At 47.0% G+C, this 27949-nt stretch overlaps 2 protein-coding genes across 5 annotated transcripts; one reads left to right on the top strand and one right to left on the bottom strand.

The window, feature by feature from the left end:
• Window positions 1-31: 31 nt before the first annotated feature.
• On the bottom strand, window positions 32-9280 carry AKTIP (AKT interacting protein). Of its 4 annotated transcripts, none has more exons than XM_073884369.1 (10): window positions 9148-9280; window positions 6369-6482; window positions 4858-5063; window positions 2870-2934; window positions 2683-2783; window positions 2253-2341; window positions 2078-2176; window positions 1877-1984; window positions 998-1058; window positions 32-835 (listed from the first exon to the last, which is right to left on the bottom strand). In XM_073884369.1, the coding sequence occupies exons 2-10, from the start codon at window positions 6408-6410 to the stop codon at window positions 725-727; spliced, it is 882 nt and encodes a 293-aa protein (XP_073740470.1). In that variant the 5' UTR covers window positions 6411-6482; window positions 9148-9280; the 3' UTR covers window positions 32-724. The 4 variants fall into 4 exon arrangements, with proteins under 4 accessions (XP_073740470.1, XP_025708111.1, XP_025708113.1 ...); XM_025852326.2 differs by lacking the exon at window positions 9148-9280 and adding an exon at window positions 8948-9091; XM_025852328.2 differs by lacking the exon at window positions 9148-9280 and adding an exon at window positions 8948-9091 and having other exon boundaries at window positions 32-832.
• On the top strand, window positions 7722-26936 carry LOC112809053 (uncharacterized). The gene is made up of 6 exons (XM_073884377.1): window positions 7722-7731; window positions 8367-8506; window positions 8555-8863; window positions 21365-23274; window positions 23641-23740; window positions 24333-26936. Exons 1-4 carry the CDS (start codon window positions 7722-7724, stop codon window positions 21860-21862), a joined length of 957 nt encoding a protein of 318 aa, XP_073740478.1. The 3' UTR covers window positions 21863-23274; window positions 23641-23740; window positions 24333-26936.
• Window positions 26937-27949: the final 1013 nt, after the last annotated feature.

Raw genomic sequence — 27949 nt, 5'->3', positions numbered from 1 at the left:
TATTTAGTTTCCTGCATAAATGACAAAGAACAATCATTTATTGGTTTATTTTGTCTCTACAAAACACATTAGTCATTCATCATTTAAATATCTGACTTCATTAGAAACCGTTTTAACACTCTCCCTCCTGCCATAAAAATACAGTAATAAGTAATTTTCTTTAAAAAAAAACAAAAAAACAACTATGAACAAGTGTTCTGGTTTCCTCTCACTCACCTAATGTGTACCTCAGTGATTGACAGGAGTCTGTAAATCAGTAAAACAGTAGGCTGAAGACTGAGGTTCAGATGATCTTCCACTTAAAAGCACTAATCAGCTATGGAACCTGCTCTCTCTCTACCTCTCTTCACGCCCTAACATATATACAACTGAAACCACAGATGCCAGGGTCATTAGAGAGTGCCGAACTCTGTCTACTCTATTAGTTTAAATGAATGTCACTTACCTTTAGCATTATATTCAGAAAAATACTTAAGCCTCGAGGTCCCCAATAATTTGGAGTACTGAACTAGATAACCACCCTAAAGACACTTCTGACGGAAGTAATGCATTACTTAAAGAGAGGTTTCCAAAACTTGCTGTTAGAACCTAAGCACACACGGACACACTGATACCAGTCCTCGTTCACACAGTTTTACTCTTCCGGCAGTCCTTTGCCATCGGTCAGCTCTAACTAGGCCCGAGTCCGGCAGGAAAGTGCACGGTGCACCAGATTCACCAGCGCTTAAGTCGCTACTGTTTTCTCTTCTTTACTGAAAGGTTGTACTGAACCAGGCTTTACCCATGACAGGCCAGCAACATGAACACTTTTATTGTGCTGTTCTTCAGGCTTCTTCTAGGCATAATCAAAAACAGACATTAAAAATAGGACTGATGGAGACGTTGGCACTGTACAAACTCATTTCCCAAAAACGTATTTGTATATAGTAAGTAGTCTCCAATGAAGACATTTCAGAAAGGAAACAGCTAACGATTTCGAAAATGGTTATGTACTTACCTTCTGAGTCAGCATCTTCTCTCTGGCTTCATCATGTACAGAAGGATTCCACGGAGAAAAGCTTAAGGAAGAGAAAAATATTAAAAAACCGCTTTGGCTTACTAAATTTGTAGAACATCCATTTATTCCCTAAACAAAACTTAACAAGGAGCAATACTCAGTTGTCAACATGTAAGTTTTAGATGTGACTCTAGATGATTCTGTCACAGGGTAACTATCCCTCATAGACCACTTACACGCGTCAGCTCATTTCAGCCTCACAACCATCCCTGAAGTACTGTTATTTACAGATGAAGAAAGTGTGCCAGTCAAATTGAGTCATTGCTCTGGGTTACCCAAGTCAGTAAGGACAAAGGCCAGCCCGTCTATCCGCAGAGATTATGAAACCGTTTTAACGGTTTCTGTCCCACGCAACCTCCCAGAGAGCTAAATCCGCAATTCCTTGGGTCTCAGTACTCCTTCAGATGCGTCTAAGATTAAGTATCATAGTGCTAAAGTAACACACTCTTCACCCTCTTCAGTCTCCCTCCCTTCCCCAAATCTGAATGTCGGGGGAGGGGGGATATGGCAGTGTGAGGGGCTCCAGCTGCAACTGCCAACTGAAAAGCAAAGTGTGGACATTTGAACGTGCACATTACCAGGATCCTCAGAAAATCAAAGTCACTCAACAGCTTGCTGCCAGGCACAATATGCCAGTCGACATGCAGCTTTCTGTTTAAGGGGTACCCGAGAGGTACCAGAAAACGAGCTGCCAACAAATTATAAAGGTTGGAGGCTAACAGATGACACACTTTCCTTTTAAATCCCCATTCTAAGACCACCTGGAACATGGAAGTACAGGCTGGCAAGTGCAGTTTATCTAGATCATGTACCACTTACCTAATTGCATAGGGGTCTTCTATTTTAGGTTGGTCAAACAAACGAGCAGTGCACATCTTAACACTGTCAACCACTTTACTTTTAAAAAGCTGAACATCTTTTTCGTACCTGTGTTAAAAGTTTAATGCAAAAAGTTACCAACATAATCTACTTAGCTGCATTTTCAAATTTATCTAAAAGGACAAAAGCAGAGTAACATACAGCACTGCAGCCTCTGGGTTTAAGGGGCTTGATGTATCAATCTTGTAGAAAACTCTCCTTGCATACATTAAAACTTGCCAAATGTGGTTATGGTTCCGCCTAAAGAAAAACACGCAGGATCACTGAAGCATCCTCTTGCTGACTTAGGTCCCCAAAGTAAACCTTATTTACTAACCTCCATTTTGCAAATGCTCTCTTCACATCCAGTTCACCTGAGGTGGGATCGACTAGCGGGTGAAAGACGGGAATATCAAACACCAAGCGCTGTATTTAGAGAGAGACATGTCCTTTAATGGAAGCAAGGAGCTTATCAGGTCTATACAGACATGTGTAAAGGGAGCTTCAGGACAAGGCAGTCACGGTGTTTTTTAAGTCAAAGGGCTGCCTCAAGAGGGATACTTGACAACTTCTACCATTTTCCCGTAAAACTCAATTTTGCAGCCGGGGGCGGGGTGGGGGGGCCCCCCGGAGCTCTGCTGTAGTACAGAGCTTGGGAAACTGAAATCGTAAAATCATGAGCTCAGGAAAAGAACCAAGAAATCTTTCAAGCCCTTTAAGCCCTCCTCGGACCCAAGAAATGAAGCCAGACTTGACTTCTTACTTACTGGGCAGTCACCATCTGGGTAGTTGTCAGGGATGTAAACTGTAAACTTAAACACACCATCTTGATACAGTCCGTGCCGTATGAATATGACTCCAAACCACACTGTGGGAAAAAATAAAAAACCATTAAGGCCCAAGTTTGTGTTAGAGGAACCAATCTGCGAGAAATTAAGAGTGACTCCTTCTTACTTAATGCAGAGCGGTAGGATGGCTGCACATAGACACCTGGTAGCTTCTGCTTCACAACCAAGGTACTAAAACAGAAGCAGAATAATGAAATTGTATGGATGTAAATGACAGATACGGATCAAACAACCCTACACTCACTTTACGAGAGAAGGACTAATCCCTCAAGGGGCAGCCGACAGCTCACACACAAGCCAAGTCCTCACCACCTCACCTGGCCCAGACTCTCGCCCGTTTCCCAGCTTTACAGATGAAGCTCAGAGAAACAGGAACCAGAGAGGGCCCTGGACAAAGAAATTCAAGCCAAGCAGGGATACACAAAGAATCAAGTTTTCCTCCCAGAAATCAACTTTCCCAAAACATCACCTTGGAAACCAACCAGTAGGTAATGCTGAACAATGCACCTGGATTTAAAATTCTGGACATTAAATTTTAGGGAAAAGAGAGTGTACAATTTTTGCTTTTGTGACTGTAGACAATAGATTGCACCCACACACTTTCAAAAGCCTCCTGAAGCACAATTTTAGGTAGTAAGAATAAAAGTTCCATGGAACTGCCATCACTTCGGTGTCATTTTAAGTGTGAACACTACTCCATGTGGCAGAGGGCCGTGTTCACATCTGCAGCGTTCTTGGTGAAGGCAGACATGTGCGTGAGGCGCTCCCCCTATGCTCTCCCTCTCAAGTGACCCCCCAACCCGGGCGCCTGACCTCTGTGGGCCCTGCAGCAAGGGATGACAAGTGCGCGGACAAAGGCGGTACCAGCTCTCTGGGGACCTCATCACGGTGTGCCTAAAGGAGTAAGGCTGAGACCGGAGCTGGAACAATGCTGACCTTGGGCCTTAAAACATGTTTAACCTGCCAAGCCTGAATTTTATTGAGAAACAACTTGTTGAACCTTCGTTGTCTGTTCTTATTACCTATTTACCATCACACTTATTTTTAATCCTTTACTCCGTGTTTAAGTCACTAAGATTCAGCATGTCAGCAGCAGATGCATCTGCTACAGGGAGGCCGGTCTGTGTTCTAATACAGACAGCAGATTCGGGCCACAATAGAAGTCTGTCTAACTCGCTGCCCAGCCTCACACACAAGGCCTCCACTATAAAGTTGGAGGGACCACTGCTACCACAGGGGTACAGCGAGGGAACACTTGAGGATGCTGTGCAAAGGAACTTAACGATGACAGAAATTAAGAATTCATTCTCCACACTTGGGCCCCGGGAACACGGGACCAAACCCGACACTGCCCGAGCCCCTGCGGTCAGCGTGGCCAGCACACTGGGCACGCTCCTCACCTCCCGCTACTGACACGTGCGACTTCAGTCTGACTTTCAGCTGCTGGGACTCGTCCGGTTCTCACCTGCACGGAGCCCGAGTCTTTGTGACTTCCCTGTCACTGCCTACTTCTGCCTCTGTGGGTCACAAGGCAGGAGTCCAATCCCCTTTGTAATGACAGACCTTCAAATACACGAGGGCAGCTTTAATAAGTACCTCCTATGTGGTCTCTTCTCTGAGTCGGCGGTTCCGGTTCCTTCGACTGTTGGCTCCTGAGGTCTGGCTTCCTAACCTTGGCCTATTGGACCCTCTCCTCGGGCTGTCACCTCTTAGAAGGTGGGCACCACAGGGGAGCACAAGCCTCCAGCTGGGTCTGACCCAAGAGGGGACAGATTACTACCTCCCACTGTCCCGCTCTCCACAAGCACCCCCTCAGGAGGGGACTTCCTCACCTCACATAAAGGAACACCAAAATTACTCCATTCCTGACTGACTTTAGGTGCTTAGTTTTCGTCTCTTCTTCTTGCTCTCCAAAACAGACACGGAAATGCAAGCCCATGTTTGCCTTTAAATCTTATCCACCTGATATTGGAGGGGGATGCATTTGAGCTTTAAGACTGAACCACACAGGCATTTACGGAGTGCACCAGAATAAATCTCATTTTTCACCTTCAAAGGTCAGTCAGAATCTAACCAGATAGTTTAAGCACTTACAATTCTGCAAGAAGAGAGTATTCCAGGTAGAAGGGTCCGTAAGAAGCATGTGTGCCATTTGTTGACTGTGCTGCCGGGGCGGGGGACGTAGGCTTAGTTATGGGCAGAGCATTTTTGGGAATACAAGGCAGCTGTTTCTTCGGGGCAGCACGTGGAGGGCTGGTTATCACGTCCCCTGCTAACGCCTTCTCTTCACCGTCAGATCGCTATTCAGGATGAAGTGGTGAGAACATTTGTTAGCATGATTCTTAAATCAAGAGAGTACATGTGACGTACGCTTATCCCTGACCTAAAAGCTGGAATGACTTTCACAAGGACGTTCTAGCACCACGACCAAGAGAACTTGAAAGTCCTCTGAGTAGGCAGGCCATTGGAAAGAGAACAAAGCTGAAGGAAGACTAAAGCAACAGGAAAAAATTTTAAAAGCTACATCCCACAAAAACAACGCCAATATTTACAGGATGTACACGAAACAGAGAAAGAAATGGTTTCCTCTGGTGACCCCTAAAAGAGGGCAAGGGGTTACTCAGCAATTAGACAACTGTACAAGAAGAGTCGTTTGGCTCCTACGTGCTGTAGAAGGTCAGGTGTGAAGCAGCTCAAAACCAACAGTAGAGGTGACTCCCAACTAGCCACCACCTGGCGTGAGCACCTCGCTTAGAAACAATGAATGAAGTTACGTTCTCACTTGTGCTGCTCTGATTCTGATCTTGTCCCTGATAGAGATGATCCACATTTGGACTCTCCCAAGCACAGACTGTCAGTCAGCCTGAGTCAGGGACAAAGGTCTACATGAGTCACAGATGAAACCACCACCTCACAGGCACTTCCTTGGCTCAAGTACAGCCAAAGGCTGTTTAAATTACCTGCATTAAAAATGGATATCATGTGCAGACGAAAAAAGATGATTCCTGGCAGTGGTCTCTTAGACGTGGAGTTAGGGGTTATATTCATTCTCTTTTTGTCTGCATTTTTTAAGCTTTCCTAAAACGTACTGTCTTTGCAATTTAAAAATGGACATTTTGTTTGGAAAAATGAAACCAGTGCCCTCAAGTCTGAGTTGGCCACATTGGACTGGTCTTTCTCAAAGCTTCTCTGACTGTGGAATCTTACAAATTAGTAAAAAGACTACTACAATAACGTGTCACAAATTTCATCATGTGTAAATGTACCCTAAAAAATAATCTTAGAATTGTAATTACCAGGATGATTTCTATTTGAGATGCTATCTCAGTCTCAGAAACTAACTTTAATCAGCAAAATAATTATTTCTCAAAAGTAAAACCTAGGGGTGCCTGGCTGGCTCCATCGGAAGATTCTTGATCTCAGGGTTGTGAGTTCGAGCCCCATGTTGGGTATAGAGATTACTAAAAAAAAATAAACTTAAAAAAAAACTAATAAGCAAAGCCAGCTAATTTTGTTAAGATTATAGGCAACCTTGGAATGAATTATTTTTGACCTCTACTTTGACTCAAATGGGTTTCCTCGCTAAATTTATTAACTATACCTACTTTGCGGACAGAGCTTGCAGACATGCTCCAGAAAGGGTTCATAACGTGGACTCCAAACAAAGAAATTCAGTGGTCTGCGTCATCAAACTCTTCTGTCCTCAGAAGTCACTTTACCTAAAAATGAGATGGGAAAACATAGAAACATACCAACATCAACAGTTAAGATTTCCAAGATAGTTAAGAACTAAATCTGACACTCTAAATAGAAATTCAGCATAACGTTATATAATATATAGCTATAAAAATTAGGGGGAAAAGTGTTCAGAAAGATTCCTTTCAATACCCCCTCCCTCTTCTGAATCCAATTTCTTTCCCACCTTTAAATGCCTACAGGAATCTGTGTAATGAATCCTTGGCCAGGATTCAGAATATTCAGTGACACAGTTCAGCTTTGGTGCCAGAAATGCAGAAGATATGGACAGACTACAAGAGTTGCTACTAGCATAATATGTAGGCATTCGATTATAGGGAAAGCCGGGTGCAGGATGCACTGTCCCCACATACACAAAAGGTCTGTCACTGTTCAGGGTTACAGGAATTAAAGAGCCAAGGGGCTGATTTGTGTCTTAAAATTATTCTCCCCAGCAAAACTAGTAGCCAAAGACATAACAGAGAGAAGGTAGAGCAGGTAAGCTAGAGAGGGATAACTGGGTCCTGGCAGGATCATCCCCAAGAAATGGTCTTTCTCTCTGCTTAATGTGTGGAAACTACAGAATTAGACGCTGAAGGAATGCCCAAGCGGTACATATGAACGCAACAGAGGAGTGCAGAGACATTTCACAAACAAATCTCCCAGCAAAGCTTCAAGTAGTGGACAAGAAAGTATGCCTCAAAGGTCACAAAGTCAGTGGGTCATTTCTAAAAATACAGAGGAAGAGGCAGAGGAAAAGCAGCAAGCCAAGCTGTAAGAACAACTTTTCTGCTCTGGTGATGTTCCCCAGGCTCGGTTATGTGGAAAGCAGAGCTCCTTCTCTGAATTCCTACTTGCACCCATCCAAAAGGCTAAAGGTTAAAAGGGTCAAAACTTAGCAACATTCTACTAAATTCATAAGAAGCAAATCATTAGAGAACCCTGTACCAAATGTCCCTGACAGCAAAAATTTGTTTTATGACAAGACTATGATATCCGCAGGTGGGTACCAAGTCTCCCATACCTCGCCTGTGCCAATTACTGCTATTTTGCTTCCACGACATAATGCCACCCAGTAATTAAATCAAAGGAATGAGGCTCCTGGTTCTTCCACTAACCTGTTGACTTACAGCCAATAAACAGCAACTTATTGCTGAGAGCTCTCCACAAATCTGCCTTTAAAGGTGACTAGAGCACAGAGGAGAATGGTTGGGACATCAAAAATGTGTGCAGGTATGTTCCCATTTGGCCCAAATGAAAATGTTGGTTTTCAGATCCAGAGTAATGTACGGCACCCACTGTCATCTAGGACACATCTGACTTAACAGAGGATCCCCTCCCCTTGGGACACAGTGCTCACCACCATGTAAATTTACTGGAGTGATTCATTCACCTGTATGGTCCCTTCCAAGTCTAACACCTAATGAGTCTATAACTTTGCCTTTAAGAATCCAAACTTGCCCCCAGTTCCTGTTCTCTTTAAGCAGGAGGTAGTTTCTGCTGCTTCCTGTGTTTCCAGTAGCGTCATAATCACCTGAAGTAACCAGCGCGCTTTTAGAGAATAACTACGCGGTCTATTAGATGTCTAGCCTACCCAGACTGGGTTCAGCATTTTCCAACAGGGTGACATAGATGGAAGGAAGCCCTAGGACACAATTTGAGAATTTCTGCTGGTTCGGCCATACAAACCAAACAGGACGGTCTTCCTTTATGACAGAGAGCTCAGAAATCAGTGGACCCGTACAAATGATCTCAACATGGCTTGAGCCAAAACTTACAAGAAGGGTGCTGCTTTCCTACGTGCCACGGCCCCTAAATAGGCACTAACTTAATACATCACCCCGAACAGCCTTAAACTCCACGTTAAGAGAAGACAGAGTACGGCACCGAGAACGGACAAAAAACAGCCTCGACCCTGGCCCGGCGACTCGCTGCGGACAGCCGGGACCGGCACCCCCGCCCGGGGCGTAAATCCATCTCCACACACGCACGGAATCCGGACAAACCTGTCTCGAGGTGAGGCAAGGCAGGGGCCATGTCCCTGCTTTGCAGCTAGCTCGAGGCCGGCCCCGGGCCCTCGAGCCCCTCCAGTGGGGAGCTGAGGGCCTCCAGGGCTCGAGGACGCCTCCCCCCCCCACCAACCAGCGCGCAGGACGGAGGCGGGGAGGGCGGGCCGCGGACGGGGCGAGCCGGTCGGGCCCGCCTCCCTCCCTCAGGCCTCCGGGCCCAGCACCCCGACAGCTCCCAACGCCGGCCGAGGGCCCGCGACCGCCGGCGCAGCAGGTGCCTGCAAACGTGGACAGGTGCCCGGCCCCGCCCCCGTGTCCCAGAGCGGCCGCCGTCGCTACGGAGTCGAGAGCGCCGGGTAAGGCAGACAAATGCCGGGCCGAGACTCCACGGCCCTCCCGTCCCTCCCGTCCCTCCTAGCCGGCCCGGCAGTGCACCTCACCTCGGCGTTTTCAACGCAGTGCTCCCAGCTGCTGAGCGCCGTCGCGGCCCCACAGCATCTCTGGCTGCAGCGCCAGCCCAGCCCCTGCCTGCTCCCCGCCCCGCCCTGCTCTGCTCTCAGTGTTGGGCCCCGCCCCCTGCCCCACGCCCCTGGGCCCAGACGCTTCCGCCCAGCCTCCCGGCGCCAAGTGGCTCCCATACCTGTCCGTCAAGGACGTTCTTCCGGAGGCGTTGGGAACGACAGCACTCCGCCCTGCCAATCAAATCTGCTCCGCTCGGGCGGGGGCAGCACTTGACCCTCCCCTTACGTAACAGCGCCCAGAGTGAACTGTCAGTCACGGAAGTCTCGGCCCCGGGGGAGGGATGGGGAGGAAACAAACAAGCACCTGAACGTAATTGGTTACGACATCCGTCAGTCATCATAGAGGCCCGCCCACAGCTTTGTGCGTGGTCACTGCGGCCATTTGGGGAGACCCTGCAGATTTTCCAGATCCCGGCCGGGGAAGGGCCAGGGCAGGGTCGGTTTCCCTGAGAGCGCGACGTGCGGGCCGGCTTGGCCGGCGGTGGGAGCGCCCCGAGAACCCCTCGTCGGGCCCCCTCTGTCCGCCCGGAGCGGGAGGGGCCGGGGTGGCTGTCAGGTCGAGGGAATCTACTGGAACGTTTTATGTCACGTTGAGAAACGCGGTGTTCCCGGTCACAGAATGGACGAGCGCATGGTGGGAGCTCAGCTCTGTCAGCGCTTGGCGGTATCGCTGCCAGAGCAGCTTTTAAAAAATGTACCAGTCAGACAACCTACAGAATCCGAATCCGGGGGGGGGCGGTGAGCAGCAGGAATTTACATCTGTCACAAGCTGCTCTGGTGATTCTGGTGCACGCTGAAGTTTGGGGACCTCTTCCATGGCAACATAGCTCCCGGTCCCCCGACCCTGTCTTTTTACCCCACAAACCCTCACTCTGATCCAGAACACTTTCACCACTTCTAATCCTTTACTGCTCAAAAGTTTTCCACGGAAGCCAGTTCAGGCTGCAGAGCAATCTAAACTCAGCCCACCTTCCAAGGCACACCCTATGCTGGCCTCCCTTCCCGAGTTCCCCTCATTTCCCACGCCTGTCTCCAGCCCCATTCTGTGATGGCTGCCCTTGGTTTTCACGCTGCCAAGGCTTTTCTTACGATGGTGCCTTCTCTCCGGACGCCCTTCCAATCTGCACCTGGCTCAGTATCCTACACTCCTCAGCAGAGGAGTATTTTCTGATCAGGTGGTTCCATTTTGGGTTGCCTTTTGAAATCCTGGTAAAATGACCTTCTTGAATGGCAAGCAGCCAGCCAGACTCTCCTCATTAATTCCCAGGGCTGGTTCCGAAATCCAACTTCCTCCCCTAGCTGAAAACACTCCTGAGCCACTTCCTTTTGTCCAGGCTGAATACACTTATGAATGTTGTTGTGCCCTTACTATTAGTTTCAATCAATACCAAGAGGAAGGCAAGCAGGAAATCCTTTTCTCTGGCCACAGGTGGTCTCCCCTGGCACCTCTCTGGCCCGATCCCAAAGCAAGGGGATTTATCTCACAGGGTAGGGCAGGCTCTGGGAGTGGCACCCTGGGCTTTGGGACAGAGGCACAACCAAATGTGATAATGCCTAGCAAAATAAAAGGATCCTTTTCTTCCAACGGTCTTTTCCAAAGAGCAAGAACACCTTATCCAGAAGTTGTCCAGAAGAATGCCTGAGTTCCAGTAACCCCAGATGAGTCACTGGGTGTCCGTCCATAACTGAACCAATCAAGGGCAAGTGGCATGAGGCTGCCATGATGGGCTAGGGCCAATCAAGATTAACCCTGGATCCCTGGACTTGAGGCAGGGTGGTGACCGGATCAGATTTGTATTTTGAAAAGGCCACCAGAGTAAGAGAGCCTTTGGGAAACCATTGCAGTCACTGAGCAAGAGACAGGTGCATGAAGGTAATGGTGGAGAAGGCGAAGGGGAGGAATTGCAGAGATATTTAAGAGGTAGAATGGACAGGACTGGGCCATTGATAAGACATGGGGGTAGGGGTATGAAGACAAAGGGGGTATCATGGATGACACCTAGATTTTTGGCCTGAGCTACTGGGTGGATGGTGAGAACATTCACCGAGATGAGTGACAGTAAGCCATGCTGTTTATGGGAGGGTGGGAAATGGGGGGAGAGTTCTGTTTCCCATAGATAATGTTAGGGGTGTTTCTATGAGTACTGTTGCTTCTGTACCTGATATCCACGTCCCTCCTCTTCATGGCTGGGAGGGCCTCAATGTTTATTGAGGAGTCCAACCCTTCAGTGGTTTCCCATAGCCCTTCGGATGAAGACCAATGGCATGGCGGGGCCAGCACCTGTTCAGCCCCATCTGCCCCAGGCTGCAGTCACTTGCATTCTTGTAATTCCTCTGAGGTGTGATGCTCTCCCACCCCACCCCATCCCATTGCAAGGTGGGACCTTCGACTGGTTATTTCCTTTGCCTGGAACCTTCTTTTTCTCCCCTGTCACAGATCTCAGCTGAAACACCACTTGCTCAGGGTGATTTTCCACTTATTTGGGAGAGGACGTATTAATGTGTCTCCGACACTACACAGTAAGCTCCATGAGGCCGGGACCATGTGTTTCTCCCTTCGTGGTCTCCCCAACAGCCAATCCAATGCCTGGATGTAGTAGATATGCAAGAAGTATTTGACAAATGAAGGACAGAAGCAACTAAAGTAAATTTAAAACCTATGTGCCCCCAGCTCTGCAGAAAGAAAGTAGCTTATTACAAACACAAGGATGACTGACTTCAAGGGACAGGAAGCAGCCTCAAGGCACCACTTCTTTAAGACTGAAATAGGTACTCTTCAACATGGTGCTGGGAACACTGGATGGCTACATGCAAAAGAATGAAACTGGACCACTTTCTCACACCATACACAAAAATAAACTCAAAATGGATTAAAGACCTAAATGTGAGACCTGAAACCATAAAAATTCTAGAAGAGAACACAGGCAGTTCTTTCTCTGACATTGACCGTAGCAACATTTTTCTAGATCTCTCTCCCAAGGCAAGGGACACAAGCAAAAATAAACTATTGGGATGACATCAAAATAAAAAGCTTCTGCACAGCAAAGAAAATAATCAACAAAACTGAAAGGCAACCTATGGAATGGGAGAAGAAATCTGCAAATGACATAGCCAATAACGAACTTCTAAACTCAACATCCAAAAGCAAATAATCCAATTTAAAAATGGGCAGAGCACATGAGCAGACATTTCTTCAAAAAAGATATCCAGATGGCCAACAGACACATGAAAAGATGCTCAACACTACTGATCGTCAGGGAAACACAAATCAAAACCACAATGAGATACCACCTCACACCTGTCAGAAAGGCTAAAATCAACAACAGAAGAAGCCACAAGTGTTGACTAGGATGTGGGGAAAAAAAGAACCCTCTTGCACCGTTGGTGACAATGCAAACTGGTGCAGCCACAGTGGAAAACAGTATGGAGGTTCCTCAAAAAATTCAAAATAGAACTACCCTACGATGCCAGTAATCATACTGGCTATTTCCCCCAAATACAAAAACACTAATTCAAAGGGATACACACACCCCTATGTTTATAGCAGCATTATTTACAAGAGCCAGATTATAGAAGCAGCCCAAGTGTCCCATCGGTAGATGAATGGATGAAGATGTGGTGTGTGTGTATATTTTAGTTATTTATTAAATGGAATATTACTCAGCCATAAAAAAGAATGAAATCCTGCCATTTGCAACAACATGGATGAAGCTAGAGAGTGTAATGCTAAGTGAAATAGAGAAAGAAAAATACCATATGATCTCACTCATATGTGAAATTCAAGAAACAAACAAAAGGAAAAATAAAGAGACAATCCAAGAAACAGACTCTTAACTAGAGGGAGCAAACTGATGGTGGGGGAGGGGGAGGTAGGTAGGGGAAGTCTGGGTGAAATAGGGAATGGGGAATAAACAGTGCATTTATCATAATGAAAAAAATAAAGTAAAATCGCAGTAGCCACAATTAACACTTTAGAATAATAATGGTTTTTTTTCTTGTCCACGTTAGGCTTTGGTCTAGTGCCTTTTAATTTATGTGTAAACCAAGGAAACATAAAGAGACATGAAAACAAAACAAAAAATTAAAATATATGAAGTACTGAGAAAAACCTGACTCTAAACCTTACCTATAGAACATTTTTAATCACTTCATTATTCTAAATTTTTAGAGCATATCTGGTATTGGCGTCAAAAAAATGAATTCTTTTTTTTTGTTTTTGTTTTTAAGATTTGACAGAGAGAAAGAGAGAGAGCGCGCGCGCACAAGCAGGGAGAATGGGAGAGGGAGAAGCGGGACTCTGCTGAGCAGGGAGCCCGATGTGGGGCTCGATCCCAGGACCCCGGGATCATGACCTGAGCCGAAGGCAGACGCTTAACGACTGAGCCACCCAGGCGCCCCAATTCTGTCAGACACGGGGGCTGTACGAGTACTCGGGGCTCCTGTTCACGTTCTAATCAGCAGAATACTCACTGAATCCATTCTTCGCTTGGTCCCTGGGACATTAATTGTACCATGCTTTTAGGTCACTGATTTACTACTAAAGGAAGGCCTTAACAGAAGGAAGGGGTAAAAGGATGAAGTTTAGCTGAAATGTGTAATGTGTTTCATACACATGCACAGACGAGCCAAGATCTTTAGTTCAACCCATTTGCCCCCGAATCCTTCTTTGAAAGGTGGCTTCCTATTTAGTGTGGAACATGTATCACTGACTATACATGTTATTCAAGATATAGATGATTCCATAGCTATACACTTATTTTCATAGGTCAGAAAAAAATAGATCATTAACACATCAAAACTATGATTTTAGGGATAGTAATGTTTAGTACAAGGCCATAGTAGGCATTTTTTTTAAGTGAATGGATCCAAGGGAAGCTATTGATAATCCTATAATTAACAATGATCCTTAGATGGGGCAGAAATCATGAACTTTGGACAATTATTGAAGTTTGAGAAACACTGCTATGGAGGGATGACATGGCTTTTGTCCTTTCTGCACCTTCACGGATCATCACAATTCTTGCTATCACATCACAATTCTTGCCATCACATCACAAATTGTGGTTTGGGGTTGTATTATATCTTCTTCCCCTGCCCTAGTCCCCACAACTCTCTTCCCCATTAGTAGCTGAGGGGCTGGATGGACAGATGTGTGGATGATGGGTAGGTAGATAAAGGAATGAATTTTACAGATAGACTACAACATATTAAAATTAAAAATCAGAGTAGCTGATGGACCACCATGAATATTTATACTTTAAGGAAAAGCAAACAATCTACAACATCGCAGCTCACAGAGGGCTGGCAAAGAATAGATTTCCTTTTATAATCAAACAGCATTTTGAATCTACAGAACACTGCAAATAACCACCCACTCTCTCAGCTTGCTGCCAAGTCTACCACCAGCCACAAGAGCAATCTTCTCTTTGATTGGCGTTATCTTTGCAAAACCACCTCACGCTGTGGTTGCAAAGCATTTGGAAAGACAATAAAGGCTTAACTTTACCTGCTGGAGTGGGAGATTCAGACAAAAAAGAGAGAGGAGAGAGAGAGAGAAAGCAGTAGTCATCCACTGCTAAATAATGCCGTGGGCAGGGCTCTGTTCCAGACAAGACACCTTCCTTTCTTATGATCGGTGAATAGTCGGTCATGAAGGACACCTAAGGGGTCTCAGTGATTTTGAGAGTCTGCCACCCAAAGGAAATGACACCATCATCACCATCATCTCTTCCAACTTTTTATTCTGAAAACTGTTGGTCATACAGAAATGTAGAGCTTATGACCATCCTTATATTCACCACCTCGATTCAAACATGGTTAATGGTTTTGCTGTATTTCTTTTTCCTAACTCCCCCCCCCCGCCTCTCAAATCATTTATAAGTAAGTTGTAGTCATTGTGACCTTCACTCCTAAATACTTCAGCATGTCTGTCCTAAGGGCAGGACATTTCCCTACAGAACTATAGTACCACAGTCACCCTTGAGAAAATTCTCTAAATCCCTTGCCTCCGTGGAGGCCCACACCTCCTTACATCACCCTAGGTTGCCTCACATCATGAAAAAAAAAAAAAAAGCTTTTATGGTTTTTATTTTGTAAGCCAGGATCCAATCAAGATTCACTCGTTACATTTGGTCTCTTCAATCCTATATTCTAGAAGCCTGCCATAACATGGACTATCTGAACAGACCAGGATGTTTCACATTCTGGATTTCTTGTGATGTTGTGTAGCTTGGTTCTCTTTCCCTGTATTTCTTGCAAACTGTTAGGTCTGAAGACTTGATTAGATTCACCATTTCTGGCGGGAGTATTTCCTGAGTGAGAAGCTTCTAGGACTCCACCAGCTACTGATTGAGTAGAACTGCATCCTAATGCCATGAAATATGCTCTGTGCTAACACAAGTTACTTGAATATCTGGTACTGTCAATATTAGTCAATTTTGAAGTCTCCAGTTGGGTATTTTGGCCATTTCTACTTCCTGCTCTGAAGGCTGACTTACTGTCGATGACTCTGTTCTCACAAATACCAATGAGTCTAGAAATCAGACTCGTTCTTATGGCCACTTGCTGGGTACCTGGCAAAGTTGAATCCATGTGGGGAAGAAACAACGTGGTTCAGAAGACACGAGGTGGTGAGCTGTCTGCTAGTGAAGGTTAGGGAGGGCAAGCAGGGGAAGCCTAAGGAGGGATGTTTATGGATTTCCCACTTCAACATTTCTACATCCTCCCTGAAGCCAGACTCAGGCCTCAGGTCCCCGCTAACTGGTACCCTGTAAACTTTTCTCTCTCCTTCTCTGGTGTGACAAGGTCCCAAATATTCCTTAATGTGTGGAGAAGTGAAAACCAAGGCTGCTGAAGAATAGGAAAGCCAGGTACACCGTTGCTGTCTTGGGGAGTGTGAATCCGCACAAATGAGACAGCAGAGACTGGGACTGAGAATCCCAATAGGTTCATAGCAATGTATTTTTATTTTCCCCAGTAACAGGCAGCAGTTTCTCCTGACACCCTTTACACGGCCATTCCTTTTCGAATGACGCTAAAGAGCAAACCATTCCCTGCTCTAACTTGGCTCTAAGCCTGGGAAAGGCTCTGGGTGAGTTTAAGTGACCCTCCACTCCTCGTAGTGGATGGTCGAGCGCCCTCTGGTGGGCAGTGGGAAGAATGCATGCAGCAAAGCAGAATTAATTTACCTGTTTCTCAGAGAATATTAGAAGCACATTCAAAAGCACACCCATTTCTTAAAAAAAAAAAAAAATCCTGCATCTACATTTGCGTTCCTAAAAAATAATCATACCTGAAAGAGTTCTCTATTTCCCTCAAAGTACTTACTAGTTTCAAGCAGGGAGCATCCCCATCAGAGGGGCTCAAAGTACAGAGAGAAGAGGAATGGATTCAAAATGGGATTACTGACCCTTTCACCTAAAATACCTTAAACATCCTGTATGTATCATCTCAGAAACCATTCTTCAGGGCTGCCGCGACTAAGAAAATTAATGCCACTAGCCCCCAGAGCCTCTCCTTTGGCACCCTTGTCACGATTGGCTTTACCCCTCTGCCCCTACGTTCCTCCCTCCATCAAAACCGGAATCCTCATCCCCCTAAAACAGAAAGGATTAGCCACAATTCAACCCTTTTGCACCGATTTAGGGCTCAAAGCCTTAAGGAGTTGAAGCACTAACAGTAATTTCCAGAATGGGGCCAGAGCACAGGGATGAAGTCTGTCCTCCAGGGATGGTCTGGGGAACGAGGGGACATAGTTGGGATTGGGAGGGGCTGAGGGCTGGGAGCGAGGAGACAGTTACTGCAGTCCTCTCCCCAAGGCTCCACACTCACCTGGCACCACTGCCAAGAAGGCGGCCAGCCCCAAATGTGCACATGCGATGAAGGACCAGGTTGGCAAACTGGGGGAAGGTGGTCTCTGACTATGTGTTTAGGTCCGTGGCCCCAGGGAGGTGCACACTCCTAATGATCCAAGTTATGCAAGAGTTAGGCCATTTACCCGAGAGTCATGTGATCCAGCTTCGCAGGACAAATATTTAATCATTGCTGGAGTCGAAGCTGCCCTGGTTGCACCAGGCTGGTGGGATCCGCAGGCTCCTTCCAGGAGGCAGATTAGCCCCAGGTGATGAGCCCTCTGGGGTTAGCTGGGATCTCCTAACTCCTGAGAAGTTCTGGGAGAAGACCTGCTGCCCCTGACCACCATCCATGTGTAGCTTCACAGTCTCCCAGTATCCCTGTTGCCTGGGATCTTTCTACCTGAAATCAGTGTGGGGTGCAGGGGCCCTGTCTGCCACCACCTGGGGGTCCTCCTGTCTCTCTTCCCTTCTGGAAGAGCTGCAGGCGCTTAACACAGCCCCTTGTGCCCAATGCCGCTGTGCGGAAATGTAGCTGATTCGAGGGTGTGTCCCTATGGCTTCCTGGCCAGAAATCTCAGCAGTAAAATTCAAGATCACATTCATGGAGAGGAAGGAGAGCAAGGGACTGTTTTGCACAACAGACAATCCCTAATTCATCTGTATGCCTCTACTGCTAGGACGCTGGTCCAAGCCACCATGACCTCTGACATCTCACTGGGATGACATCAGCCTCCTCACTAGGCTCTGGCTTCCTCTGCTTCCTCTCAGTCTGTTCTCAACATGGAAGGTAGAGAGAGCACATTAAGCCTCAGGTTGGGCCGTGTCACTCTCTGCTCTAACCCTCCAATGGTTTCCCATCTCCCAGACTAAAGGCCTAGGAGATCCCAGGTAATCTAGCCACTGTCACCCACTCACCTGTCCCCAGCTCCTTCATCTCCTAAAACAATTCCCCTTTTCACTCCAGTCTAGCCTCAATGGACTCCACGTTCCTGGAATAGGCCAGGCATGTGCCTGCCTCAGGGCATTTGCACTTGCTATTCCCTATACTTGGAAAGCTCTGCCCCCAGATATCCACGGGGTTCACTCTCTTACTACTTCAATTTTTTTCCCCCATTCAAGAACATGGTGTTTATTACATTGTGGCTTTCAACGTTGATACAGGAAAAGTGACATGACTAGTTATTTTATTCTTAAATGGTACCAAGAGCTGTGCTGAAATCTGCCCAGTATCTGCTGATACCGAAGACTACAGTCACCAAAAACAATTGCCAGAACACAATTATTTTTGTAATATAATATTCTAGTTTAAAATGACAAAATGCTTAGTCAAGACATAATTGTGAGTAACTGGATTTTTTTCAGTGTATGATTTCCTTATATTGGGGAACTAGAAATTTGCATAGCAAAAGTAAAATTTCTATGAACACATACGCAAGGATAGTTCTGATTTTTTTAGTTATATAGTTTCCTTTTTAAAAACCTACTTTTTTAAGGTGTGATGGACATACGAAAAGCTGTATGTGTTTCATGTATACAACCTGATGAGTTTGAGATAAATATTCACCTATGAAACCATCACCAGAATCTAGGCTATAAACCAATCCCTCAACTCCAGAAGCTTCTGCCCACTTTTTTTTTTTTTTACAAGAAAATTTGACATCTACCCTCTTAGCAAAGTTTTAAGTATACAAATTTTATACTTAAAACTAAATTGGATTGTTAATTATGGGCAGGTTGCTATTCAGCATTCTCCAGCATTCAGCATTTCTGCATAATGGACACTTTGTAGCCTTTGACGACACCTCCCAGTTTCCCCATCCCCAGCCCCTGCTAACCACCATTCTACTCTTTGCTTCTGGGAGTTTGACTATCACAGATTTCTAATACACGTGGTATCTAATACACGTGGTATCACGTAGTAGGTGTTCTTTGATGTCTGGCTTATTTCACTTGTCTTCTAGACTTATCCATATTGTCTCAAATGGCAAGCTTTCTTTTTTATAGCCAAATAATAGTTCATTACAGGTAAATACTGTATTTTCTTCATCCATTTGTCTACCAATTGGCCGTTAGTTTCCTTTTAGGTCTTGGCTATTGTGAATAATATTGCAATGAGTGTGACAGTGCAGACAGCTCTTCAAGATTCTGAGTTTAGTGGCGCTTGCGTGGGCTCAGTCGGTTAAAGCATCTGGCTCTTGAATTTGGCTCAGGTCATGATCTCAGGGTGGTGGGATCGAGCCTCGTGTCGGGTTCCGTGCTCAGCACGGAGGCTGCTTGTCCCTCTCTCTCTGCACCTCCCTCCGCTCATGCTCTCTCTCTAAATAAATCTTTAAAAAAAAAAATCCTGATTTTAATCCCTTTGGATATATACTCAGAAGTGGGATTGCTGGATCATAGGGTAGTTCTATTTTTAATCTTTTAAGGAGCCTCCATCCATCTCTCATAGCGGATGCACCAATTTACCTTCCCACCAACAGTGCACAAGAGATCACTTTTCTCCACATCCTTGCCAACACTTTTTATAATTGCCACCTTATAGGTGTAAAGTTATATTTCAGGATGGTTTTCAATTGCATTTTCCTGATAGTGATGCGGAGTACTTTTTCATATAGCTGTTGGCCGTTTGTTGTAGGTCTTCTTTGGAGAAAGGTCTGTTCAGGTTCTTTGTGCATTTTTAAATCGGGTTATTTGTGTTTTTGCTGTTGAGTTGTAGGAGTTCCTTATGTTTCACATATCGGCTTTGATCACATATGTGGCTCACAAATATTCCCTCCCATTCTGTTGGTTGCTTTTTCATGTTGGTGGCGCTTTCCCTTGCCATGCAGAAGCTTTCTAGTCTGATGTAGTCCTGCATGTTCATTTTTGCTTTTGGTGCCCGGGCTTTTTGTATTATATCCCCAAAAAATCATCGCTCAGATCAATGTCAAGGTGCTTTTTGTCCCCCCCGTTTTCTTCTAGGAACTTCAGCACTTCAGGTCTTATGTTTCAGTCTTTAAACTATTTTGAATTGATTTTTGTGTATGGTGGAAGATAAAAGTCTAATTTCCTTGTTTTGCACGTACTCAGTTTTCCCAATGCCATATATTGAGGAGACTATCCCTTCCCCATTGGGTCTTCCTGGCTCCCTTATCAAAGATCAGCTGACTGTATAGGCGTCCCATAATTTCCAGGCTCTCGATTCTGTCCCCCTGGTCTATGGGTTTTTATGCCAGACGGGAGGCTGTCTGCAAGCGAGAGAGAGAGAGAGACAGACCTGACAGGAAACCAACCCTACTGGCATCTTGATCTTGGACTTCCAGCCTCCAGAGCTGTGGGAAAATAAATTTCTGCTGTGTATGCCAGCCAGCCTGTGGTACTTCGTCATGGCAGCCTGAGAAAAGTAATAGTGTAAATATTTGCCGACCAAATGAATGCCTTTCATGGGCCTGAAATGGTTGCTTTTGTCACAGCTGGGGACTGACTGGCTTTCTTGTTCTTCTCCTTCCAACGCTAAGGTGGGTGTTCACTGAGCATCCCCCACTCCTGGGGGTGGGGCATAAGCCACCACTTAGCATCAATCACGGATGCTAAGAAAACAGGAAATGATAAAATGAAGGTCAAAGCTCTTGATGGTCACAACCTCTCCATGGGTAAAAATGGGCCCCAACAGCTGGGCCCCACCATCTGTCTCCGTGGATTCTTTGACCTGTCTTTGCCACCACCGTGTTAGAATTCTCTCAGCTGTGGCCCAACAGGTAACGTGAGCGTGCGAATGGAGCTAAGCATGAGCCACAGGTCTGCCTCCTTGCTTCTAAGACAATACAGGCCAAAGAACAAATGACCAAAAATGACCCCAGGCTGCCAGTTTGCAACCCCTGCAAAGCAGCTATATAGAGCCCATTTGGGCTAGATACCTATTTTCCTACGAGGAGTTCTGGGCAACTGATCAGCCATCAGTCTCTGTATTGGGGGGTGGGTCACCAAGGAAACAAAGCCTAGGAATAGGTGTTTTGTTTTGTTTTAGATTTTATTTGTCAGAGAGAGAGAGCACAAGCCGGGGGAGTGGCAGAGGGAGAAGCAGGCTTCCTGCTGAGCAAGGAGCCTGATGGGGGGCTCGATCCCAGGACCCTGAGATCATGACCTGAGCCGAAGGCAGACACTTAACTGATCCACCCAGGCGCCCCGGAAATATGTCCTTTTTTATGTGATGGATAAATAAAGCGTAAGATATAGCATTCGACTCCAAAAAGCAAGCAATCTAGTCAAAGAGTCTATTGTTAATTATGGATGGGTTGCTATTGAGCATTTCTCCAGGATTTAATCATCTTGCATAATGGACACTTTGTAACCTTTGACAACACCTCCCTGTTTCCCCGTCCCCCAGCGCCTGCTAACCACCATTCTACTCTTTGCTTCTGGGAGTTTGACTATCACAGATTTCTAATACAAGTGGTATCACACAGTAGGTGTTCTTTGATGTCTGGCTTATTTCATTGTCTTCTAGATTTATCTGACAACGCAAGTGAGGGGGATTAGTGCATCGGTCCCTTCCTTGGATGGGTTCCTGCTGGGCTTCAGCAGAGGTACAAGAGGTGGCCACGTTACTGATCGGACCTGGGACTCTGAGCAAGCCGGGACGGGAAAGAGGCATCCTTCGATTACGAAAAACATGGTCTCTGGTAATCCTGTGGGCCGGGCTGAGTGGCTCCTGGAGGCATCCATGACCTCTCTGTTTATTCCGGAGAAGGATCACATTTTCTTCTTACTTAGCACTCTGCAAACCCACAGGCCGAGGGCCACCCCCAGTATTTACCACACAAGTCATACGAACGAGAGAACAAGCCACACTCAGGAAGAGGAGGGTCTGTCCATCAGCCAAGGCCTTCTGTGCATTTATACTCCTGTTTCTGCCCCCTCTGATTTGAGGGAGAAGCTCAATGAACAAGTCTCTCAGAACCAGTGGTTTGGGGAAGTTAATGGGAGGACAGTGGCATCTTGGTGACAATTAAGTGAGCCTGGGGTGGGGGTGGGGGGGGCTCTGATGGCTGCCATTTTTCTGGTTGAGGGGGCTCATCAATCTTACCTCTGCTGACACAGAGGATGCAAGAGATAGAGTTCAGCCCCAGTGTGTGACAAAATCCCCTCTGTGACATCACGCCTGGTTTGACAGCCATGGGGACAATGTGAAGATCCTCTGGTGACAACAAATACTTCTGCTCACCACCCACCCCCCGCCCCATCCTGCTTTGCAAAGCACATGTCCCACAAGTCCCCTGCAACAGGAGAGGAAGACACAGGGTCAGACGTGTATCCGAGGGACAGCCCCATCTGAGACAGGATCGGAATAGACCAAACATGCTCTGGCTCCCGAGGGCCTCGGGCGGAACGGTCAGGAACATTTCTGCATGATTCGGACTGGGCTACTCCTTTGGCTGGGCCAATGTCAACAAGTTGTTAGCTTTGCCGTGTGGACATATGGAAGGCTGGGGGCTCCTCGCCTGGGCGGGGGGGGGGGTAGTCCCACCTTGGACCCATGCACGTAGGCAAATCCATAGGCTGATCTTACACAGAAGCTCCCCCACATTTGTTTTCACAGTGGGGAGCCCATCTCCTGGTGCCCCTGAGCTTCAGGGAGCCTGGAACCGTTGGGGTTACACTTCCAATTCTTTGCGGGTAATGCCCTTCATGAGAGCACACAGCCTGTCCACATCCTCACGTGCCATTCATGTTATATTCCAAGACCTGCTTCTTCTACCTGCTTCTCCACCCCCCCACCCCAGACCAATCACTCCAGCAACAACAGAAGGACACCTGCCACAGCGGCCACTTGCCTGGGAGCCCCTGGAGGAGGGTCTTTGCTTCTACAACTAAAAGCCTGTCTGCTCCTAAGAAAGAGAATTAGCCCCAAGCCACAGGGAGAGAGATGGGGGCGGGCAGATGGGATCCAGAAACCCGTCTCAATCCCTATCCTGCCATGATTGCCACAACCAGCCGGGCCGCGGGTCCCATCCCTTGTAGGAAGAGCCTCCGCTTCCCAAACCATGAAATGGGGAGACCGGTCTCGAGTTCCTTGTCCCTTCCAGCCCTCAACCCTTTGATTCTCAAGATTGCAAGTCAGAAAGGACTTTAAAGAGAAAATAGTGCCATCCTCCAATGTTGCAGAGGAAACAGAAGCAGAGGGAGGGAGGGGAGGTTTCCAGTGCTCTAGCCAACCAGCTGCACGTGTGAGGGGTGGGAGCTGTGGGGGGGGGTCCAAGTGGGTGTGCACATGAGCGTGTGGGCCGTGTGGGCGTGTGCCTGCACGGGAGGGGTCAGGGTGGGAGCGAGGCGCAGAGAGAATGTCTCTTTCCTTTCACAGATCACCCCAGAGATCTCGCCTTTACAGGTGGAACTGAAGATAAATGGATTAGCCAGGTGAATAAACCTGTATTAAAAAACCTTCTGAAAAAAAAAATCAATTTGAGAGAGAAGATTTGGGAAAATAAAATATGATCAACTGTGTCATAAATCGATGCCTGCAAGCTTGAATAAATTGAGGCCTGCAAGTCTGGTAAACAATTTCTGATCTACGGCTCCCATGGTAGCCTCGCTGGTGGGTAGTTACCTTAGTAATTGGACCATGGGATGAGGCCAGGCCAGAATGAAAGGCATTAAAAATGATGTTTCTTCAAGTGAAAATTAATTTGTTTGCTGACCAACAAAGACCAAAGTAATTTCAGAATTTTAAGGATGGCGAGACATCATAAAATTGTTTACACTTTTCACCCCTCCTTAAATTAGGCATGGAACCCGAATGGAAATGAGAAAGAGACCAGCCTCTCCGTCCCCATGCAGGATACTCTGAGCACAGAGGCTGGCGGCTGACCCGAGCGGGGTGCAGGTGCCCAGGGGGGGGGGTACTGGGGGTTGTGGGAGCAGGGGGAAGGAGGGCCAGGCAGGACCCCACGCCCAGCTCCAGACAACCAGTATCTACTGCAGGCAAAAATCAAAACACCACGGAAAGTCAGAGGAGCTTGGCTTTTCTGCTCTGGACTTGCTCCTCACAAGGGAAAGGCAAGTTAAAGCAGCAGCTTTTGGTGCTAGAATAGGTCAATCTCAAAAAGAATAGAAGTTAAGACCTAAGGTGGTGGCGTGCACCTGCTCGGAAAAGGCAGGTGGGTCTGGGGAGGCAGCGGCACAGGTGGCCTGGAGGGCAGGCCATGCGGGCACCTGTGCCTTGTGGGGCTCACATGTCTGCACGGCAGCCAGAAGGATCTTTGTAACGGGGATCAACATAGACCCCACTCCAGCTTGAGCCACTGGAATACAGGAGCCGCCTCTTAGCAGCTTGTCAAGTGTTGTCTCAGAAAATGCCCTTTAATGGGTAGAAAGCAGAATGCTTTCAATAAAACAAGTCCTGAGAAGCAACGAGCTATCATTCGCACCCAGTGGATCATCTGTTCAGGGGCCTCTTTTTCCAATTCCCATTTCAGCGACTTCACTGTAATCGCTTACCTCAAGATGGGGGTGTTCCCACCATTGAAATGGGAGCCGATCTGCAGTGTTGGCCCAACTCCCCAGCTGATGGTTGAACCTGTACCAGCACGCCACGGCCCACAGCCTTCTGTGGGCTTCAGGCTGCAATTCTCACAGACAGTGGGCTCCTTCCCTCTGGCCTGCAGTGTCCCTAGCTCTCCCCGCTGCCCCCTCTGCACCGGCTCACGAGCCTGAACATGCTCCTTGGATGATCTCTGGGACAGCCTGTTCCTTTGGCCCAGGATGCTTCTTTTCCAGATCTTTGTTTGACTGTCTTCCCCTTTCTCCAGGCCTCGGCTGAGATGTTACCTCCCCCGGGGGGTTTCTGTTACCTCATCGTTTTGGTCACTGTCACAATGACCAACTTTATTTTCTTCACGGGACTCCCTATGCCCTAGAATCCTTGTACTGTTTGCCTGGCCTGGCCTCCTGACTTAAGCTTCCTTAAGTGTGGTCATCTGAACTCATGCATTTCCTCGGAGTCCAGCCCAGAGCCTGGAGCATCCCAGGCTGCTAAATTGAATGAGTGAATGAATGAATGATGAATGAATGAATGAAAATGAATTATTGAATGAGTGAATCGTAGAGAGCCTCAAATACCACCATGGACCAATCACCGTTTTTGCTCACTATTACACCTCCATTTCTGTTCTGAAAGTAGATAATTTCAGAGAATCCCACTTCCAATGGTGAAAACCCTCGATGGAGTAAGTTTCTCCTTCCTCCAGATGAAGGAGGCCAGAAGAGCCTGGGCTAGCGGAAGAGGCCACGCAAAGGAAAAAAAGGCCACCAAAGTACAGACTTTGCTCATCTAAATCTGCCGAGTGACATTTCTAGGAGTTAAGAGCTACGGACAGTCCTACCTGCCGACTACACCTCCCTTTAAAAAAAACAAAACAAAACCTCTCAGATGGAAAAGATCAGACAATTTGGTAACAGACTGTTGGAAAATGTATCAACACACATGCACTCTCATCTGTGGTTCTTGGGAGCTTAAACTGATACCTCCTTTGACACTATTAAAAATCCCAATGCACATGCCCTTTGACCTAACTATTCCACATCTAAAAATTTATCCAAAAGATCTGTGCTCACACAGGTCCAAAATTTCGAGTTCACAAGTTTAGTAATTGTGGCAAAAGATTAGCAACAGCGTAGGCAAAAGATTAGCAACAGTGTAGGAGCCCCTCGGTGTGGGACTACTTAAGCCAATTACAGAATGTCCAGAAAATAAAATCCTACAGAAAAAGAATGAGGAAGTTCTTGATGTGCTACTATGGAATGTTCTTCAAGATATATTAAATGAACCACAGGTATATGCTACCATTTGTGTAAAAATGGGCAAAGTGAGACAGATGTATGCACAACACACTGGGGCTAAGAACAGCTCTGGAAGGATGTACGAGGCCTCGGGGACCTGGCTGAATCCGGGTGGGGAGGCAGATGGCCGAGAAACAAGAGTGAGAGGACTTTTTACTGGGTGTTGTAAATTTCAATGAATTGAGAAATGACATCTCGTATGCCAAGCACGTACGTTAACGAACATAAGCTATAGATTTGGCACCAGAGCAGTTGAGAGAAAATTCTGTATCTCGGTCCTGTTGATGCTGCCCAACTTTCCTTGCTGAAAAGGATGAACTAGATGGCGAAGGACTTCAAACTCTGGGACACAACTGACCTGCTGCCTTCTTTGGTTTCTGCATGTGTCCCCGGCCTCGGGCCGCAGACCTCCTGTGCTCTGCCTACATTCGCACACGCAGGGACCTCATCCAGTCTACATGCCAGACTCCCAGTCTGTGTCTCCAGCCTGGACCTCCTTCCTGAGCTTCAGACCCATGGCATCAGCTGCCTCTGTCTGTGCTCAGAGACGGACACCTCCAACACCACGGCATCGGCCCCGGCATGCAGCCCTCCACAGGCCTCCCGAGTCGTAAGCAGTCATAACCTTAGGATCATCCCTCCCCCACCTCTCCCTCCACATTTAACCTGTCCACAAACCTGGGTCACCCCAACCCTAATCATAGCTCAAATCCACCCACATGTACACATATGCCACTCCCACTGCTCACCTGAACTGTTGTCAAAGCCTCCTGCCTGGTCTCTCCCTGACAGCCCTGAAAACACAGCCAGCTGGACCCTGTGAAAACCCAACTCAGATCATGTCACTCTGCTGCTCCAAACTCCCAATGGTTTCCCATCTCAGAGTAAAACCCAAAGTCCTTGCAGTGTCCCCTATGACACTCTGTAATCCCTTGCCCTCACCCTACACTCTGGCCTCGTCTCCTACCACCCTGCCCCTTCCTTGTGCTGTTCCAGCTACACCAGCCTCCTTGCTCTTCCTCAAAGATGCCAACCACAGGACCTTTGCACTTGCTGTTCCCTCTGCTTGGAAATTTCTTCTTCCAGACAATGATGTGGCTCACCTCCTCGCTTCCTTCAGGGCTTTACTCAAACATCACCTCCTAGGTGAGGTCTACCTTGGTCACTGTATCTGCAGTTATAACCCTCCTTCCTCTACCTCCACTACCACTCCCCCTTCCCCCCCACTTTGCCACCTCCCTTCTCACCAATAAACCATGTGTTTTACTTATTTATCTTGTATATTATTGGTTTCTCCCTCTTGTCTGTTCCACTAGGGCAGGGATATTTGTTTTATGGCTATGTCCCCAGAACTCAGAGCAGTGCCTAGCACATAGTAGATGCTCAATAAATATATGTTGGACAAACATATCCAAGTGGTTGGCTCTCCAGCCAGTGGTTGGCAACCTCCTTGAGTCTGTTTTATTGCATAAGGACAGAATTCTCAGCAACGGCTCTGAGGGGCTTAAGCAACCTCTCTGCTGCTCATGCTACTCCACCTGTAGGGCACCTGCTAGAGAGGCACCATCTATTGCCCTGACCATCTTCAGCAGGCAGAGGCCTGCATATCCCTAATCCCCAAAGCTCTTTCTTTGGTGTTACAGTGAGATTACCTTAGAGCATGTGCCAGAAATCCAAATGCCCACAGGTATCTGACAGGACATGGAAGTGAGGGATGTGGGTCAGGCCCAGCCAAAGGGGCAGCGTCTGTCCAGCTTAGGCCAGCCAGTACCAGGCAAGGATATGGATCACCACAGTTGGGTCTTCTGGTCATTCCAGGGAAACTGGAAATGTTTTTTTTTTAAATGGGAGGCCTCCTAGAAAATGCTCAAACACTGAGGGATTAATCAAACCCATCCTAAGGGTCACTAGTTGGAGACCTCTGCATGGACCCTGGACCTAGCAGAAATCTGAAGAGGGGAGACCCTTGGACAGGTTCTACCTGTGGTTGTAATGCACTGGGAAAAATTGTGTTTCCTCTCTACTGTTCTCTAAGGAGGGTGGATTCCAGCAACTGAACGATCTGCTTTGCTGACTTCAGCTCTATTCTCATTGTATGGCCTTTGCTCTGCTTAAAGAGGGGGTCCACAAGTTTACGTGGGCATGCAAGCTTAAGGAGGGGAGACTCCACTCAAGTGCATCAGAAAGGAGTAAAATAAGGGGAGAAGACAGAGGTGGGGAGGGAGGGGGAAGAAAGGCTGGAGTGGCCGACAGA

Source organism: Callorhinus ursinus, unplaced genomic scaffold, assembly GCF_003265705.2.
Source record: "Callorhinus ursinus isolate GAN/ISIS: 27379988/994484 unplaced genomic scaffold, GSC_fseal_2.0 scaffold56, whole genome shotgun sequence".
Taxonomy (NCBI): Eukaryota; Metazoa; Chordata; class Mammalia; order Carnivora; family Otariidae; genus Callorhinus; species Callorhinus ursinus.
Note: the sequence above shows the minus strand (reverse complement) of the source record. Positions and strands in the feature narration are given on the sequence as shown.